The sequence below is a fragment of the Canis lupus genome, chromosome 29 (genome assembly GCF_003254725.2).
Source record: "Canis lupus dingo isolate Sandy chromosome 29, ASM325472v2, whole genome shotgun sequence".
Classification (NCBI taxonomy): domain Eukaryota; kingdom Metazoa; phylum Chordata; class Mammalia; order Carnivora; family Canidae; genus Canis; species Canis lupus.
In genome coordinates this window covers 39,692,384-39,713,285 of record NC_064271.1, presented here as the reverse complement: position 1 = coordinate 39,713,285, position 20,902 = coordinate 39,692,384, and the positions used below count along the sequence as shown (strand labels likewise).

General features: G+C 35.1%; 1 protein-coding gene and 1 long non-coding RNA gene across 12 annotated transcripts in view; one reads left to right on the top strand and one right to left on the bottom strand.

Annotated features, from left to right (window-relative positions):
• The first annotated feature begins 861 nt into the window (after window positions 1-861).
• LOC118352814 (uncharacterized) overlaps window positions 862-20,902 on the top strand; it is a 39,119-nt gene continuing 19,078 nt past the window's right edge. For all 6 annotated transcript variants that reach the window (XR_007407003.1, XR_007407002.1, XR_004810589.2 and 3 more), the window contains exons 1-3: window positions 862-960; window positions 4,966-5,051; window positions 14,077-14,223. This is a non-coding gene — a long non-coding RNA (uncharacterized LOC118352814). The remainder of the gene's footprint in view (window positions 961-4,965; window positions 5,052-14,076; window positions 14,224-20,902) is intronic.
• DPY19L4 (dpy-19 like 4) overlaps window positions 1,135-20,902 on the bottom strand; it is a 62,388-nt gene continuing 42,620 nt past the window's right edge. For all 6 annotated transcript variants that reach the window (XM_025433485.3, XM_035708489.2, XM_025433484.3 and 3 more), the window contains 4 exons: window positions 17,165-17,247; window positions 14,056-14,188; window positions 6,907-7,065; window positions 1,135-5,281 (listed from right to left, as the gene is read on the bottom strand). In XM_025433485.3, coding sequence (XP_025289270.1) covers window positions 5,117-5,281; window positions 6,907-7,065; window positions 14,056-14,188; window positions 17,165-17,247 — 540 coding nt within the window. In that variant the 3' untranslated portion in view covers window positions 1,135-5,116. The remainder of the gene's footprint in view (window positions 5,282-6,906; window positions 7,066-14,055; window positions 14,189-17,164; window positions 17,248-20,902) is intronic.

Sequence of the window (20,902 nt, the reverse complement as noted above, 5' to 3'; positions counted from 1 at the left end):
AACGGTACAGGCACACACACACACACACACACACACACACACGGAAATTCAGAGAGTCTCAGAAGTAGATTTGAACCGACGAAATTAGCAAACTGGAAGACAGATTGATAGAGGTTATGCAATTCAAAGGACAAAGAGGAAAAAAATGAAAAGTCAACAGAGCCTCAGGGAAATGTGGGTCACCATTAAACACCCCACCATAAGTACAACAGGAATATGAGAAGTTGCAAATTTGATTTAAAGAAAATTCTTAATGTATGTAATCGAGAAGCTCAACAAACTACAAGTAGGATACATGTAAGATCTACTTCATACACATATAAAAATGCTCCATCGGGACACGTGGGTAGCTCAGTCGGTTGAGCATCCAACTCGAGTAGAATTTCTGGGTTCTATGATAACCGTGGTAACTGAGGAACTGCCAGACTGGTTCTCAAAACGGCTGTACCACTTTAACAATCCCTGCAGCAATGTATGAGCTTTCCAACTTCTCCCTCTCCTTGCCAACACTTGCTCATTACCTTGCTCCTTGATCACAGCCATCCTAGTGGATGTAAGCAGTTTATCATTCTACTCCTAGATATATACTCAAGAAAAAGGAAAACCTATACCACCCCAAAATTTGTACACAAGTGTTCATAGTAAGGATTGTTTGTAATAGCCAGAAAGTGGAAACCCAAACATCCACCAATTGATGAACAGATAAGCAAAATGTGGTACATCCATACAGTGGAATGTTATTTGGCAATAAAGGGATACTTACAACAACATGAATGAATTTTGAAAACCTTATGCTAAATAAAGAAGCCAGTCACAAAAGACCATATATCATGATTCCATCTATATGGAATGTCCAGTCCATCTACGCGGAATGTCCAGAATAGGCAAATACAGAGACAGAGAGTATATTATTAGTAAGAGTTGCCTAAGGATAGAGTGGTTTAGGGTGACAGCCAAAAGGTATGGGGTTTCTTTCTGGGGTGCTAAAAATGTTCTAAAGTTAATTGTGGTGATAACTGCACAACTCAATATACTAAAAACTGTTGAACTGACTTTAAATGAGTGAATTAAATAGTATACAAGTTATGTCTCATTAAAGCTATAACAAAAAGATACACATAAATGAAAGACAACTTAAAATTCTAAAAAGTTTTATTATAGAAACAAAACAAGGAGTGTAATTAAGCATGAAATAAATAATTTCATTCTTGATAAAAGTACATTTAATGTTACAAAATCTGAAGTAAACTACTTTATAACCCAACTCTTTTAAAGGATTTATATTTATTGAAATTGACTTTTATTCTTTTGGAAAGATGTAACTTTAGTACAGGAGGAACACATTTAATCTGTTATACATTGTTAGCGATATGATTCAGAAGTCAACATACATAATAGCAACTGTATTCATCTTTGCTAAATAGCTGTACAAAGCTACCAACTTAAAATATTAAAAAGTTGTTTATGAGATATCTCAAACTAGAAGTTTGGAATGCATTTTTCTATCTGATACCATTATTCCACTAAATATAGTGGTCAGATGTTCACTGTATCTCTCATAGAACTGCACTTAGGATTTCATAAGCCAAGAGTAAAATGTTACAAATTCTAAGGGACATAAGCAAATGATTGAAAGAGGACTTTTTGCTAAATTCGTCAAATCTGGTGTTTAAATAACCCTTTTTTATTACAGAAAACAAGTAGGTATAATGTATAGAAAACTTAATGGATGGAAAATAGTTGAATAAAATATATTCTTTGCGATTTTCAAATCTGATTTTAAAATATTAAACTCTAAACATTCAAAAGGTTAATAATGAGCTATTATTTTAAGAAGAAATTGTTCAATTTCACTTGCAACTTTTTAAAGTTGTGATTTTAATACATGTCGAGATCTAAAACTATTAACAAATAGCAACAATAGAGACTATATATTTTTAAAAGTGGACAAATGAGAGCATATATTGGGATGTAAATTATGAAGTAGTTACTTGCTTTACAAAAGGTTCTTAAATATACAGAATAATTTGTAACACGTGATTTTTAAATATTCATGCACTTAAAATAAATTTACCAGAAAGATTGACTTACATACAACTTTTAGAAATCCCATCAATTTTATAAAGAGAGGCACTACTTTTATCTACACACTAAAGGCAATAAAATGTTTTAACAGTTCAAAAATAGAAAGGGCCAAAAAACAAGTGGTTTTCCAAAAACAAAACAGTTGAGTAAGATGGCTGTTCACTGTGCCCTTCAAGAAATTAATAACCTACTGTTTTAAAGCATATTTTCCAGCCCCAACATGTAACACACTTTGACCTCCATTTCTGCTCTTCCTTGAATCAACCTGGAGTACATGTAAGAGCGCCACAACAGTGAGGCTACTGGTGGTTTGGGTTAATGTCCTGAAGAAACATGCCATCTATGTACTCAAAAAGCAATGAAGAAAAAAAGTTAGTCCTGAAGTACAATGCATACTCCCGAGGCTGTGATACCGGGATAGTCTAACAAAAAGCACCAAGTTACAGATCTCAAAGTTGGAAAAAAATACAAACCAGCACAGAGTCAATACCATACACCTTATCAATTTTTATTTATTAGACTGTTTGGCATTTGGGAAGCTAAATAAATTAATTTAGCAGGCTAGAAATCCCCTTGGGACCCTTACCAAAGATTTGCTTATTAATGAAATAAAGTTAATACTGAAAATATCATAGTGAGGAGTCTTTCTCTGTGCTTAATGATGAGGAAAAAGATATCAAAATCTTCTTACAGAAAAGAAAAAAGTCAATAGTAATTTTTGAACAATAAGAAGTAAACAAAAGTTAAGGCACTTATTTCAATGCTTTTGCAACATCAAGGGCAAAGTATGTTTTGTATTTCTTTGAGAAACTGCTTCCATCCTAAAACCATACACTTTGTTTCCTTTCATAGATTTTTATTGTCAAATCAACAACTGTAAGTTACTCAAATGGAATTACTTGCAAAACTTTAAATCATCTATTACCCTACAAATAAGCAAAGAAATTAATTAAATGCTCCTCACTCAAAGTTTTCTACTGCTACTGTTTTAACTACAGTTAAAATAGAAGCAAGTAAGCTAATTTCTTATATCCAGTATTGTTACTTCTATAATAAACCTTACATTTTCCTTTTCAACTGATGCTGACTAAAAAATTTATCATTTAAAAAAGTAAGTTTCTCCAAATCTATTTTAAAAAGTTGACAGAAGGAAAAGAAACTTATTAGTATGTATATGTCAAAAGCCAAAAACAAAAAACACACAAAGTAACTCAGCATAATTGATAATATAAATCAATAAAAATTCAATTAAATATTTCATGCTATTTATGTTATTCTATTTCCCTTTCAAAATATGCAAGCTGACTTTGAAATAGCATTGTTTTACATGCTCTGATCATAAGGACCACCAGGTAACTATTCACTGTGTACTCAGGTAGCCACAGTAATATTTTCATAAGGCTTGAAGCTAAATACTAGTGACTCACTATTAAAATGTATAGATAACCTGATATGCCCTACCTTCAACTATGTTAATAGAACTGTTACAAATTACATAAAGCATGAAATGAGAACAAATAAAACTAGTGCAGCATTAGATATATGACACTGCCATCAAACAATTGTGAGGCTCCAAAAAAGCAAAGCATCCTAGAGCTTAAGAATGCTTGTGCTTTTTTACTTAAAAACAAAACAACAAAGATATATATATAACAAAAAAATAAAGATAATGAAAAGATGCTCCCTTCTAATGCAGTTAATTCAGAGTACTGAAAATGCAATTTTACAGCACTCTAACAAGTGAAAATTTTAAAAATCGTTCACTAAACATATGTATAAGGTAAAACTAAACATGCATCCCATCTTATTAAAATGATACATCTATCCTGAATCTCTTTATACAGCCCAACTAATCATTTAATAATTTCTTTTAATAAATGATTAAAAATATGAAAACACTGAACCTAAAGGAATGTTGCGTTTAGGTTATGAAACTGTTGTGAATTTTATTAAAATTGTCATTTTGTTCTTAATGTTGAAGACTGTACCATTGTTTCCTAAATAATAGCATTTGTGTTTTATAATAAACAGATCTGTATGCAGAAATATGTTTAATAGCATCAGCCCATTTCTCCCCAGAAATTGTTCATTTTAGTTTGTCATTTTAGTCACTAATGTCAGAATATTCTTATTCTTGTGAAGATTTAATTTTTCACTTAATACTTCAGTAGAACATGTGAATAGGCTGTATATCCCATTCCATATCTTTCAAAAACCTGAACAACATTCTTTTAAATGTCTGTTTTAAAAATATTTAGGTAACAAGAGTTACTGTTTTATCATGATTAAATTGATATTAAATTTATGAGCATAAGTGAAAAAAGCTAACCACTTAATAGTTGTAAAATAATAAAATGCAAGATCATGTACTACATTTTACTAAGAAAGTGCATGGTTATATAAGCAGCAGATGATGAGCAGTATCATGGAAAATCTGGATATATCTTTATGTGTATATCCATCAAATCACATTCCTTTACACAATTTATAAATTTTAATTTAAATGTCACATAGTTTCAGCTAACATTTAAATTGGTTTTTATTTTAACATTTCAATTCTATTATAAACCATGAAATACCTTCAGAACTGCCTTGAGGGTAAGAAGAGGTCCTTCCTTCTAGTCTATAATTATATGACATTAAATGACATATTTATTAAATGTTATGTTTGAGAAATATACTCTGACATTGAACATATCAAATTCAAGACCTATGTTATGACAGAATGAAGATTTATAAGGACAATTTTATAATAGTTGAGAATATAAAGTCTTTAAAGACCATGTAACGATAAGGAAAACATCTGACCAGAATATTACAGAGTGGTAGATGTGACATTTTACCAAAGGACAGTAATGCCTGATGTTCTATACCCCACAGAACTCTGGATCCAGTTAATAGCAAAGAGGGAAAAAGCAGCAGCATTTCAAACGTCCATACTCTGATTTCTAAAAGACACCATGTAGGTAAGAAGAAAATCACATTTTACTTCAAGTGATATAAGTCTTTGAAATGAAGGCTCTGCTATCTTTCAAGACTGAAAGGATATCACAGTGTTGATTTTATATACAAAGTAGGATCTGTTCCAGTACACTCTAGTGAAATAATTCACATATGGAGAATAGTTAATTTTGACCTCATGACAAAATCGCCCATATTTTGAGTAGGTTAACTTGTCACCTTCTTCACAAACCACCTATCGAAAGATATGAAACACAATATTAAAAAAGCTATTAAGTTTATAAGAGAAATACAATGTACAAATGACTTATTGATATAAAAAATATATTATTGCTATACATGGACTAAGATGATCTTACATTGTTGAACAACCCTAGAACCCCCTTTATTAAGAGAGTTATCATTTCCATTAAACTCTTCAGCTTCCCACTGAAATTGAGAAATCAGTAAAAAGTGTTTCCAATTTTCAAAAAGATATAGAAATCCTCAAATATAGAAGACTGTCTCTCTAGTTCATTATCATTCCTCTAACTTATCATGGAGCCTACTAAGACTGAGAAATGGACACATTCTTAATATATATTCAAACTCTTCTAATGTAGAAATGACTCACAATTATCTAGTAATCAAGTTTTTGTGACTTATCCAGTGAAAATCTTTATATTCTCACCTTGATGTTCACTAAGACAGCTTAACTAGTTTGAAGGGTTTTCTATACTAAAATGTTAAACATTCTCCTAATGCTGAGTAAAAATGTCAGAGAACCATCTTTTAGAATAAAAAAATGAAGTAGCTTTAAGTCCGTGCCCAGTATTATATGAAAGAAGTAATTTGATCTTTAAAACGGAACAGAAAGATAGCCAAGATCAGAATTAAAAGGCTCCAGACAGCAGGCAGCAACACAGCAGTAATTACTGAATACCTGATGTTTAATAAAATTCCATGGTGTCACCCATTAGGCCAAAGATCACAGATATCAAGTACCAAAAAGAGGAAATTCAAAATACATGAAGCAGAAAACAGAATACACTTATTTTCCAGAATTAAGGGGTCATGAGGAAAGACAAAGGTGGAAATCATAAAAACTAATTTCTCACCTCCAAACTGGTCTGGGACAATAAGAGAATAATAATAATAAGCTTATTATTTAGGAAGAGACAGAAAAAAAATCTTGGTTGCTACCTGAATAGAACATGCATATCAACTCAAAATGGCCAACTGAAATTCTAAGGTCATCCAACCGCAACTTCCCAGGAGTAAAGGCACCCATTCCAGACAACACTAATTACCAGATATATAAACTCCTCTTTTTAATTGCCAGATATATAATATATGCATTACAGGCTGAGAAGTAAAAAGGTTTGGTCAAATAGCCGAAGTCAATGAAAAGTTAAAATATAGCTAAATCCTAAAAACCAAAGGAGTTCTGAATACACTAATTTTTGTGGATAATAGGGACTGTGATGATTTAGTAAGCAATTTTTCTAGCTATAAATCAAATTATCAGAAAATTCTCAACATAATGTAACAATGCAACCAGCTGCTCTTTAGATTATAATAAGCTAAAATAAAATCATTGTTCAAATTATGCCATCTTTTGTATATAAATGTGGAATACAAACAAAGTATAGGCAATGAATAAGGAATCCAGGTATTGGTAAAATTTTTTTCTGCAAAAATGCCCAAATTTTCTTTTGTACATTGAAAAAAATACTTCAAACTACTTTTAATGCTCCCCCCCACCGCGCTGCTATATCACTTTTAATTATATTCTTAGTTAAGTCCCAAAAATAAGTTTGAAGAGTAAAAGTTAAAATGTCTTTTTCTCAAAGAGATTTAACCTCTCAAGTGGTTACTTACGTGGCCATTTGCAATGTCTAATAAATCTTTCACTCTACAGCCTCTCATGGTTCCCACCTCATTGCAGATAGCATCCTCTACAATTAGGTAATTAGCCTTGTAGGATGTCAGTATTTTATAAATATCCTCAGCAGATCGCTTTGAATAGATCTGATAGATCTGAAAGAATAGAATTAAAACAGTAATTCAAAAACATTTAAAATGTGTTATTTGAAACATCTACTAAGACTTAGTATTAAGCACTATCTACAGAAAATAAAGCTATTTACTAAGACTTGATTCCTGCCCTCAAGAAGCTTACATTCACACAATTCACTCACTATCCACTGTATGTCTTCTTTGGAGAAATGTCCATTCAATCCTTTGGCCATTTTCCCCCCAGCTTTACTGAGATATGATCGACACATAATATTTTGCAAGTTTAAGGTATACAACATATTGATTTGACACACTTAAATACTGCACAGTTATTACCACCATAACATTAGCTGGCACCTCCATCATGTCAAATAATTACCATTTCTTTTTTCTGATGAGAACATTTAAGATTTACTCTCTTAGAAACTTTCAAGTATGTAAATACAGTATTTTTTTTTAAATAGAGTACTATTAACCATAATCACCATACTGTATATTAGATCCCTCGAACTTACTCATCTCATAACTGGAAGTTGGTACACTTTGACCAACATGTCCCCATGCCCTTACCTTCCAGCCCCTGGTAACCACCATACTACTGTTTCTATGAATTTGGCTTTTTTAGATTCCATATTTAAGGGTTATCATACAGTTATTTGTCTTTATCTGACTTCTTTCACTTAGCATAATGCCTTCAAGATTCATCCACATTGCTGCAAACGGGCTTTGCCCATTTCTTAAGGCTTGTCGTTTCATTATTGAGTTAGAATGGTTCCTACTATCTTTCTTAGCATGTACAGAGAATTTTTTTTTAAAGATTTTATTTATTTATTCATGAGAGACACAGAGAGAGAGAGAGAGAGAGAGAGGCAGAGACACAGGCAGAGGGAGAAGCAGGCTCCACGCAGGGAGTCTGACGTGGGACTCGATCCCGGGACTCCAGGATCACACCTTGGGCCAAAGGCAGGCGCCAAACTGCTGAGCTACCCAGGGATTTCCCACCCCCCCACCCCATGTACAGAGTATTTTATACTCATTTATACATGAGATAAAATCAGCAAGATTAAATATAATTTGACCACTGTCACAAAATACTCAATGAGCAAAAATGCTTAAAACTTGTCTTGATTCTGTGGTATTTTTCATTACAATTTTGCTGATCTTATCAAATAGTAAGTTCTGGATCTTATTAGATAATAAAGTTTTTCAGGTTTTCTGAAATGCTAACGTTGGACTAACTCTTGCTACCCTTTAGAAAAAAATAAAATCAGAAATGCTAAACCAAAAGCACCATATACTATATGTCCTAAAAATACTGATTTGAAATCTAGATAGGACAAGATCCTAAACTATTTGATACTCAGCAGCCACCTACTACATGTTATGACTGTCGTCTATCCAGCGCCATCAGGTCCAATGGACGTCCACCAATATGATAGAGATACTCACCTGAATATTCTGGTATACAGAATGCTAATAAACCAAGAGGAAATTTCTTAGTCACTTTACTTTTTTTTTTTTTTTTTAAGATTTTATTTATTTATTTATTCATGAGAGACACAAGTAAGAGGCAGAGACATAGGCAGAGGTAGAACCAGACTCCCTATAGGGAACATGATGCGGGACTTGGTCCCACAACCCCAGGATCATGACCTGAGCCAAAGGTAGACACTGAACCACAGAGCCACCCAGGTGCCCTCATTTTACTTTTAAATACATTCCAATGGAAATAGTTCTTTCCAGTCTATTTCTATTTATTGTTTTTCACATATATTCTTAAATTTTGAGAAACTGTAACATATTCATGGGGCATTTAAAAAAGCCCACTTCTTTGCAATGTCAATAACAGAACTGATAGATAGGGTTTCTCAATCTCAGCACTATTGACATCTTGAGCTACATAATTCTTTGTTAGGACAGAAGAAGACTGTTATGTGTACTGTTGGATATTCAGCAGTATTCCTGGTCCCTACCCACTAGATATCTGTAGAATTCCTCCTATAGTTAGAACAGTCAAAATGTCTCTACTCATTGCCAAATGCCCCCAGGGGCCTAACAGTTCCAGATTTGAGAATCACTGGCCTAGGAGATTATACAAGATTAGTTAAATGTTATGAATTATAGATAGTACCTAATTCAAATTATATGGTCTCATTTATGGAGTTTGATTTGAATTTTAGTTTAACAATAAATTTATTCAGTACTTGCTACGTACTAGACACTATAGAGAAAGACAAAGTTTTGGAAAAGAAAATGGTTCCTATTCTCATAGTCAAGTTACATAAAACATTAAACTCTAAAATGTTTAAATTTTATTAAAACCTAATTAGAAGTTTGACCTAATTATAAGTGATTTTGAAATTCTATATTAGGAAAAGACTAATCATAAGACAACAAAGAAATCCACAAAAAATAAAGTTCAGAAATATGCTCTATACATTCTAAGAGACTCTACCCTTTCAAAGTACAGCAAATACTAGTCAAAGGCAGCTGTTGTCTTTCACACAAATCACTCCCAGGTAGATCTCTTCATCTCTGACCTCTCCTTGCTTCAATCGTTCTTTCTGCTCTGACCATAATTAACTCTCAAAAACAGATCTAAGCATTCCATTCCCAGGCTTATTAAAGGTCTTTGATAACTCCCAAATGCCTCAAGGGTAAGTCTGAATTCTTCAGCATGACAGTCCAGGTCCTTCAGAATTTGGCCTCATTTTATTTTTTAGTTTCATGGCTATGGCTATACAAATTTCATAGCTCATGTTACTTTTTCAGCTTGGAATCATATGCATTCTTTTTCCAAACAAGTTTCTAAGAGTTCTTCAAAGCCCAGATCAATGGAATGCCATTAATGAAGACTTGGGTTTTTGAAGGCAGAACTGATTATTCCTGCTTTTGAGCTCCTCTTCATACTTTCAATGATTCTGTGTGTGTGCATGTATAATTTAATAGTAAATAACACAATAATAACTAATATTTAAGGTTTACTATGTTTCAGGCATACTGCATTCTCTCATTTAATTTTCACAACTAGGACTTAAGAACTATTATTATTTCCAGATTCAGAAACTTCTCAAAATTAAAGACACTGAAGAAGATACAAATGAAAGATATTCTAGTTTCATCGATTAGAAGAATTAATACTGTTAAAATGACCATATTCCCTACCTAAAGCAATCTACAGATTCAATGCAATCCCCACCAAAATTCCAATTGCATTTTTCACAGAAATAGAACTAACAATCCTAATTTTGTATGGAACCAAAAAAGGCCCTGAAGAGTCAGAGAAAGCTTGAGAAAGAACAAAGCTGGAGGAATCATGCTCCCTAACTGCAAACTATATTACAAAGCTGCAATAATCCAAACCAGGATAAACAGATACGTAGATCAATGGAACAAGACAGAGAGTCCAAAAATAAACCCACGCACACATGGTCAATTAATTTACAACAGAGGAGTAAAAAAAAATACAATGGGAAAGGACAATCTTTTCAATAAATGAAGCTAGGAAAACTGCAAAGCAACATGCAGAAGAATGAAATTGAACTGCTATTGTACACAATACACAAAAATTAACCCAAATGGGTTAGAAATTTGAATGTAGGACCTGAAACCATAAAATATCTAGAAGCAAACATAATTGGTAAGTTATTTTTTTTATTTTTGTAAGTTCTTTTTTTTAAAACAAAATTTATTTATTTGCAAAATAAAGGAAGAGAATAGGGGGCGGGGCCGAGAGAGGAGGAGAGAGAGAGAATCCTCAAACATGTTCCCTGCTGAGCATAGTGCACGATCTGGGGCTAAATTCCAGGACCCTGAGCTGAGATCATGACCCCAGCTGAAACCAAGAGCCAGACGTTCAACCAACTGAGCCACCCAGGCACCCCAGGTGGTGAGTCTCTGACATTGGTCTTGGCAATTATTTTTTTGGATTTGACAGCAAACATGAAGGCAACAAAAGCAAAAATAAACAAGTGGGACTACATCAAACTAAAAAGCTTCTGCATTGCAAAGAAAACCATCAACAAAATGAAAGGCAACCTAATGAATAGGAGAAAATATTCACAAATCACATAACTGATCAGAGGTTAATATCCAAAATATATAGAAAACTCATACAGCTCAATTTAAAAAAATCTGATTAAAAAATGGGCAGGAAAAAAAAAATGGGCAGAAGATCTAAATAGACATTCTTCCAAAGAAGAAAAATGGATGGCAAACAGGTACATGAAAAGGTGCTTGACATCATTTATCATCAGAGAGATGCAAATTAAAACCACGATGAGATATTATCTCACAACTGTTAGAATGGCTAGGATCAAGAAGGCAAAAAATAAGTACTGCTGAGGCTGTGGAGAAAAGGGAACACTTGCACTGTGGATGGGAAGGTAAAGTGGTACAGCCACTAAGGAAAACAGTATGAAGTTGCCTCAAACAAATTAAAAATAGGAGCACCTGGGTAGCTTAGTTGGTTCAGCATCTGCCTTCAGCTCAGGTCATGATCCCGCAGTCCTGGGATCAAGCCCTGTATGGGGCTCCCCATTCAGTGAGGAGCCTGCTTATCCTTCTGCTCTACCCCTTGCTCATGCTTTCTCCCTCTCTCTCAAATAAACAAATAAAATCGTTAAAAAAAATTAAAAATAGAACTGCCGCATCATCTAACAATTCCACTTCTGGGTATTTATCCAAAGGAAATGAAAATACTGATTCAAAAAGATATATACAACCATGTTTGCAGCAGCATTATTTATAACAGCCAAGATATGGAAACAACCTAAATGTTCATCAATGAATGAACAGATAAAGAAAACATAGTATATATGTGTATGTGTACTTATAAATAGAAAACTATTTAAAAAATAAAATCAAAAAAGAATATACAAAAAAGAATAAAATCTTGCCATTTGCAACAATATGGATGGACCTTGAGGATATTATGCTAAGTGAAATAAGTCAAACAAAGACAAATACTGTATGATCTCACTTTCATGTGGAATCTAAGAACAAAACAACCAACCTCACAGATACAGAAAAAAGAATGGTGGTTGCCAGAGGTAAGGGATGGGAGGTCAGTAAAAATGGGTAGAGGGAGTCAAAAGGCACAAACATAAAGTTATAAAGTAAGTGTAGAGCATAGTGTATTGCTATGTTACAGTATTTTGAGTGTGCAATACAGCAGTAACACTGTATTGCACATTCAAAAATTGCTAAGGGAGTATATCTTAAAAGTTCTCAGCACAAGAAAAAACATTTATAGCTATCATGGTGACAGACATGAACTAGACTTATTGTGGTAATCATTTTGCAATATATATAAATACCAAATCATTACATTGCACACATGAAACTAATATAATGTTACATGTCAATTATACTTCCATTTTTTTAAAAAGCCATTGTGGAAATGCAAAAAAAAAGAAAAAGAAAAGAGGGTTCATGGCTGGCTCAGTCAGCAGAGCAAGTAACTCTTGATCTCGGGGTTGTAAGTTTGAGCCCCACATTGGGTGCAGAGATTAGAAGTGCTGAATCACTATATTGTACAACTGAAACTAATATTATACTGTATGTTAACTGAAAGTTAAACAAAAAAGGGGGCACCTGAATAGCTCAGTTGGTTAAGCATCTGCCTTCGGCTCAGGTTATAATCCTAAGGTCCTGGGATCGAGCCCCAAGTTGGGCTCTCTGCTCAGCAGGGAGCCTGCTTCTCCCTCTCCCTGCTGCTCCCCCTGCTTGTGTAATCTCTCTCTGTCAAATAAATGAATAAAATCTTTCAAAAATATATTTAAGGGGCAGCCCAGGTGGCTCAGCGGTTTAGCGCCGCCTTCAGCCCAGGGCCTGGTCCTGGAGACCCATGATCGAGTCCCACATCAGGCTCCCTGCATGGAGCCTGCTTCTCCCTCTGCCTGTGTCTGCCTCTCTCTCTCTCTCTCTCTCTCTCTCTGTCTCTCTGTCTCTCTGTCTGTCTTTCATGAATAAATAAATAAAATCTTAAAAACACATATATATTTTTTTAAAAATGTTTTTAAATCTTAAAAAGAGGCAAATTGAACTCCAATAAAAAAATAAATAAAAATTTAAAAAATATCTTAAAAAGAGAAAAGAAACTTGTTCAAGGTCACAGAGCTAGGACACGGCAGAAGGAGCATTTGAGTCTAGGTGTTCTAATTCCAGAATCTGCATTCTTTGTGTCTAAATTCTATATTGCTATACTACCTCATCTTAGAGCATACTTAAAAACCTTATGAAATTCTTTCAAACTGAAAAAGAGAGTATTTGGAATTCAGGTTCAGTTAGTCACTGCTTTCAGATGAAGTTAACTTTTATATCCAGACCAAACATTCAAAATAATATATTCTCTGAATAGTAATTAGATTATCATTCTAATGTTACACTAAGTTATTAGTAACAGCCCATACTGAAAAATAAACCAAAATGAGATACAATTTTAGCTTGGAAATACAAAGTGTATCAAGATATTAACTGACAGGGACGCCTGAGTGGCTAAGCCATTGAGTGCCTGCCTTCAGCCCAGGGTGTGATCCTGGAGACCCAGGATCGAGTCCCACATCGGGCTCCCTGTATGGAGCCTGCTTCTCCCTCTGCCTGTGTCTCTGCCTCTCTCTCTCTCTCTCTCTCTGTGTCTCTCATGAATAAATAAAAAAAAAAACTTAAAAAAAAAAGATATTAACTGACAGCCTTTCTTCAATAATGTAATTGAGAACAAAGATATTTTCCAAATAGGACATAGCAGTTCCTTTGAAACTTCGTGGAAAATTAAATGTTTCTCCTAGAAACATATCATTTTACTATTCATGAAATAAGGAACTTAGTATTTTAATTTTGGCTCTCCTCCTGCTTAAACATATTACACAGCTTTTTAAAAACTAAAGCTAATTGACTCTAAAATTGTTTGGATTTTCCTAGCTAACCAGGAACATATGCATCATTACAGAGCGATACTAAAATAGGGAGCAATGTTAAAAAGATCCAAATGTGTAATCTAAAATGTCTTACATTTTCATTTCTCTTGAGAAGATCATCATCATTGTAAAGAGGCAAGCTGGTCACCATCCATCCAGTGCATAATTTAATTGCACCCATTAACTGTGGACTTCCTGCAAACACAGCTGCAACCGGAGCTTGCCTTCTGCAAAGAAGCACACAGATTTACACACTGAAAAGGTACTACTATTTAGATCACTGATTTATACCAACTCTGAAATAGCAGGCAACTCAACAATGATTGTATACTTGAGTTTTGATGTCAGGTTTTATTTCATTTATGAATTCGTTAAAAAAGAATCTGAATACTTATTATGTGCCAGGAGTATTTTGAATGCTGAAAATATAGACATTTTTTTTAAAGTGGAGTGGAGACAAGGTCTCTGCTTTTGAGAGAGATTGGAAAAAGGACAAGAAACATATAGACCAGATGGTAAACATACTATTAAAAAATAATGCAGGGTATATATAGTGACAAGAATTTACTACCTTATATATAGAGTGGTCAATTCAATGGTGATAGTGTGAATTGTCAAATTTATCCCCCACTACAACCCCACTCCTTCCCAATCCATTCGTCTCCTGCTTCTTCCCTACCTTTACCATGTACCTGTCTACAGATAACACATATAGGACTTGACTTCTCTTTGTTGTGTGTTTTTTTTTTTTAAAGATTTATGTATTCATGAGAGACAGAGAGAGAGAGAGAGAGAGAGAGAGGCAGAGACACAGGCAGAGGGAGAAGCAGGCTCCATGCAGGGAGCCCGACGTGGGACTCAATCCTGGGACCCCAGGATCACGCCCCAAGCCGAGGCCAACACTCAACTGCTGAGCCACCCAGGGGTCCCTAGAACTTCTCTTTGAACCATGATCCAAAGTCCCAAACAGATGCCACTTACAAAACTAGGAAATCTAAAAGCAGATCCCAAAGGATTGCTCCAATGTCTTTACTTGTTCAATCACTTTCAATATTCAATATTCATCTACTATATGCTAGGGACAATGCCAAGCTCTGGAAATAAAAGAAGACACACAGCCACTGACTTCAGGGTGCACCCAGTAATGGGGAAACAAACATGAAACAGGATAATTATACCACAATAATATATATGTCCTATTGCCTGGTGTACAATGTCCAATGTTCAGGCCTCTGTGCTGGTTTTGAAAATACTGTGATAAATCACACACCCAGACTTAACTTCCTCTTTTGTTAATTGATAACACAAAGCTATATAGTCAGTCTTCCACAATGGTAAATACAATTCACAAAAAAATATTAAAGGGCAGCAGTTAAGGGAGATCAAAAGACAACAATTCTTAGAAATATGAAGAGTGTATTTACAGTAACAAGACCTTGTAATAAGACCAATTCTCACTTCTATAAACTTATTCCTCATTCTAGAAACATTTTTACTTTCCCCTCCATATTTTCCTGGCTATTTTTGATAGTGTTTCATTTCTTTTTCATGTTTTAGTTTCTTCTTCTATGTCTTAAATAATTTTCAATGTAGTTATTTCATAGTGTCTTTCCATGGGGTAGACTAGCTGCAAAATGGCTGCAAAGATTCTCCTCCCATACCTGTGCTCGGGGAGCAAATGCTGGTCTTGCTCAGTGACCTGCTTTGGCCAATAGAACAACAAAGTGAGCAGAGACTTTAAAAATGCTTGACAACGACATTTGTGCTCTCTTGATGCTCTCGTGAACTCTATAACCACTACCCTGTGAATGAGCCCAGGCTACATGGATGGATGATGAGAGGCCCAGGGCCAAGTCAATTCCATCCTTTCAGCTGATACCTTTAGACAGGTGAGAGAGGCCATGCCAGACTACCCAGGCCCAGATCAGCTGCCCCAGACCAGAAGAATCCTCCCCCATTCAGCTGACTGTCAAAATGGTACAAATAAAAAATATTTATCATTTGTTGCCACTAAGTTTTGTGGCAGTCTATCATGCAGCAAAAACTGACATAAACAAATTTTATTATTAGAAATTGCCAGAGGTCTGGGGCATCTGGCTGGTAGAGTCGGAAGAGCATGCACCTCTTGATCTCAGGGTCACATTGGGCATAGAGATTACTTAAGTAAATAAATAGATAAATAAATTTAAAAGTAGCTAGAGGTCTAATTCTGCTGTTTATTACAAACAACAGTTGATTCTTGCTGTGTTAGACTATTTCTTCATGTGTTTTGTAATTTTAGAGCTCATTTTCATGAAGTTTTATTTGTGGAAACCTGTATAGCCTGGGTTGAAAACATATCAGGCCCTCCAAACCAACCCAGGGCCACTTTTTATGATAATTTCTTGCCTGGGGGTTTTCTGGATTAAACAAGCCTAATTTCAAACTGCAAACACATGTGAATTCAGATCCACTGATACAAATTCAGAGAGACTTTTTTTGACCAAGAGCTGAGGCCAAGAAAGACATACTTTCTTATCATCTTCTTCTAGCACTCTATGGGTAACTTGTTAGTCTATCATTGACACTGTAGCCTTCTGAGGGTCCCCTGGTTATATGCCTGTGTTGGGAAAGGGAAAAAGGTATCTTAACTATAGTCCCCACAATCCACTGGCCCAAGACCACATCTTCTGTACTGTGTGGGCATTAAAACAGGCATTGGTATTAAAATTAAAAATTTAAATTTTGGTATACTTGGTTACCAAGACTAGCAATCCACCGCTCATCCATTTCCAACCCATGGCAAAAGAAGCATCCTCTTGATTATCTAAAGGAATATTGTTCCTTTATATTCCACATTTCTAGGTATTTGATGCCAAGAGTCTCAAATTTATCAATGCTATATTTTCTTCTTTTTTAAGTTTTTTATTTATTTCAGTAATCTCTACAACCATGTGGGGCTGAACTCACAACCAAGTAATCAAGAGTCACATGCTATTCTGACTGAGTCAGCCAGGTGCCCCTCAATGCTATATTTTCAGTGGAGAGTTCAAATAGAAAATTAGAATTGTAAGTCAATCGAAAACTAAATAGCCCTAAAAGCATGGGAATAAAATTCTGAATTTTATGAGAAGAATTTGGAAAAGGATTAATTTATTATTTCCTCTGAAATCAGATAGCATGCAATAATCAATTATTAGTCTTAAAAGCAGTTCAATTCTTACTTTATCCAGGTCATAAGTTCCACTGTATCTGGGTCATAAAATTCTTGTAGTTCCATTAATTCTGTCATTAATCTTGGAAAAAACTAAAATGCAAAACAAAATTTCCAAGAAGTATGCATAAGTATCCAGAAAGTTTAAAACTGCTACATAGTATTTCAAAAGACTAAGAGACTAACATAAGACAATATCGTAACATTGTGCTCATAGGAAAATTTCATGGATCTTTCTACTTTCTTTCAGTGCTGCTCATCTTTCTCAGTCCAAATAACCCATATAATCTATTTTAGGGGTGCCTAGGTGGCTCAATCAGTTAAGCATTTGCCTTCATTTCAGGTTATGATCTCAGGGTCCTGGGATCAAGGCCCACATTGCACTCCCTGGTTAGTGGGGAGTCTGTGGCTCCCTCTCTCTCTCCTCTGCTCCTAAGCCCACTTGTGCACACGCTCTCTAATAAATAATTAAATCCTTAAAAATAATTAAATTTATTTAAATGGTTAATTTATTGCCTAAACTCAATAAATAATTTTATCATTACCAAATAACTAATCATCAGTTGTATCTTTCAACACACAATTAATTAATTTCAGGTCAAATAATTCACAGGTTTATTAGCAATTAGTTTTACATTATAATAAACTAAAGGATTTATATTATTTTATAAATATTTAAATTTTGGAGTTGTCAAAATACTTTTTCAACAATTCTAGTGTAGTTAACATACTGTTATATTCATTTCAGGTGTACAATATAGTGATTCAACAATTTCATATATTACTCAGTGCTCATCAAGTTAAGTGTGCTCTTAATCCCCATCACCTACTTCAACCATTTCCCCAACCCCCTCTCCTCCTGTAACCATTTGTTTGTTCTCTAAAGAGTCTGGTTTTTGGTTTCTCTTTTCTCCTGTGTTTTATTTCTTAAATTCTACACATGAATGAAATCATATGGTACTTGTCTTTCATTGATGGACTTACTTCACTCAGCATACTCTCTAGATCCATCCATGTTGCTGAAAATGGCATGATTCTTTTTTATGGATGGTTATTATTTTTTATTTATTTATTTATTTATTTTTTTTTCAATTTTTATTTATTTATGACAGTCACAGAGAGAGAGAGAGAGAGGCAGAGACACAGGCAGAGGGAGAAGCAGGCTCCATGCACCGGGAGCCCGATGTGGGATTCGATCTCGGGTCTCCAGGATCGCGCCCTGGGCCAAAGGCAGGCGCCAAACCGCTGCACCACCCAGGGATCCCGGTTATTATTTTTTAAATTTTACTTATTCATGAGAGACACAGAGAGGCAGAGAGAGGAGAAGCAAGCTCCAGGCAAGGAGCCCGATGCAGGACTCGATTCTGGGACTCCAGGATCATGCCCTGAGCCAAAGACAGCTGCTCAACCACTTAGCCACCCAGGCGTCCCTTTATGGCTGATTATTATTCCATTGTGTGTGTGTGTGTGTGTGTGTGTGTGTACACCACTTTTTCTTTATCCATTCATCTATCGATGGACACTTGGGCTGTTTCCATAATTTGGCTGTTGTAAATAATGCTGCAATAAACATAGGAGTGCAGGTATCCCTTTGAATTAGTGTTTTTGTATTCTTTGGGTAAATACCTAGTAGTGCAATTGCTGGATCTAAAGTTAGTTGTTTTTTTTTTTTAAGATTTTATTTATTTTTTTGATAGAGCATAAGTAGGGGGAGCAGCAGGCAGTGGGAGAAAGGAGACGCAGCCTCCCTGCCGAGCAAGGAGCCTGACGTGCCCCTCATAAGGTAGTTCTATTTTCAATTTTTTGAGGAACCTCCATACTGTCTTCCAGAGTGGCTGCACCAGTTTGCATTCTTACCAACAGTGCACAAGGGTTTCTATTTCTCCACATCCTTGCCAGTACTTGTTTCTTGTGTTTTTTAGTTTAGCTCTCTGACAGGTGTGAGGTGTTATCTCATTATGGTTTCGATTTCCATTTCCCTGATGATGAGTGCTGCTGAGCATCTTTCCTGTGTTTCTTGGCCATCTACGTCTTCTTTGGAGAATTATGTCTTTTGCCATTTTTTTTAAAGATTTACTTTTTTAGAGAGCAAGTGAGAGAGGATGGTGGGTAAGGAGGGGCACCACTTCCTTGAAGGAGAGAGAGAATATGGAGCAGACTCCCCACTGAGTTCGGAGCCTGACACAGATTCAATCCTAGGACCCCACGATCATGATCTGAGCTGCAATCAAGAGTCAGACACTTAACCAACTGAGCCACCCAGGTGCCCCAGTTCTTTATATATTTTGGATACTAACCTCTTATCAGATATATCATTTGCAAAATCTTCTCTCATTCAGTAGGGTGTCTTTTTGTTTTGTTGGCTATACCTTTTGCTGTTCAGGTTTTTATTTTGATATAATCCCAATAGTTTATTTTTGCTTTTGTTTCCCTTGTCTCAGGAGACACATCTGGAAAAATGTTGCTATGATCCATGTCAGAAAAATTACTGCCTGTGTTCTCTTCTAGGACTTCTATGGTTTCAGGTCTCACATTTAAGTCCTTAATACATTTTGTGTTTATTTTTGTGTAGTGTCAGAAAGCGCTCCACATTCATTCTTTTTAGCTGTCCAGTTTTCCCAACATCATTTGTTGAAGAAACTTTTTCCCATTGCATATTCTTATCTCCTTTGTTGAAGATTAATTGTCTATATAATTTAGAATTGTAGATTTATTTCTGGGCTTTCTATTCTGTTCAATTGAGCTATGTGCCTATTTTTGTGCCAGTACCATATCATTTTGATTACTACACCTTTGTAAATATAACCTGAAGTCTGGAAATGCAGTAATTCCAGTTTTGTTTTTCAACACTTGCTTTGGCTACTTGAGGTCTTTTCTGGTTCCATACAAATTTTAGGACTTTTTTGTTCTAATTCTATTGGCATTTTCAAAAAATACTGTTGGTATTTTGATAGAGATTGCATTAAATGTGTAGATTGCTTTGGGTAGTAACATTTTAATGATATTTGTTCTTCTAATCCATGAGCATGGACTGTCTTTCCATTTCTTTGTGTCATCTTCAATTTTTTTTTTCCATTGTTGTTTTATAGTGTCCAGAGTGCAGATTTTTCACCTCTTTGGTTAGGTTCATTCCTAGGTATCTTATTATTTTTGGTGTAATTGTACATGGGATTGTTTTCTTAATTTTTCTTTCTGCTGCTTCATTCATTACTGGTGTACAGAAATGCCATGGATTTCTATACAGTGATTTTGTATCCTGCAATCTTACTCAATTCATTTATCAGTTCTTGTAGTTTTTTTAAGATTTTACTTCTTTGAGAGAGAGAGAGAGCACGAGCAGGGAGAGGCAAGAGGGGAGTGGAAGGGGGAAGCAGACTCCTTGCTGAGCAGGGAGCCTGATGCCGGGCTCAATTCCAGGACCTTGGAATCATGACTTGAGCTGAAGACAGATGCTTAACCAACTGAGCCACACAGGCACCCCAGTTCTAGTAGTTTTTTTGGTGGAGTCTTTGTGGAGTTTTCTATATATAGTATCATGTCATCTGCACACAGTGACAATTTTACTTCTTCCTTGCCAATCTGGATGCTTTTTATTCCTTTCTCTTGTCTGACTGCTATGGCTAAGACTTCTAACTTTCAGGGCTATGTCGAATAAAAGTGGAGAGAGTGGGAATCCTTGTCTCGTTCCTGACCTTAGAGGACAATCTCAGTTTTTCACCATTGAGTATGATGTTAGCTGTCAGTTTTT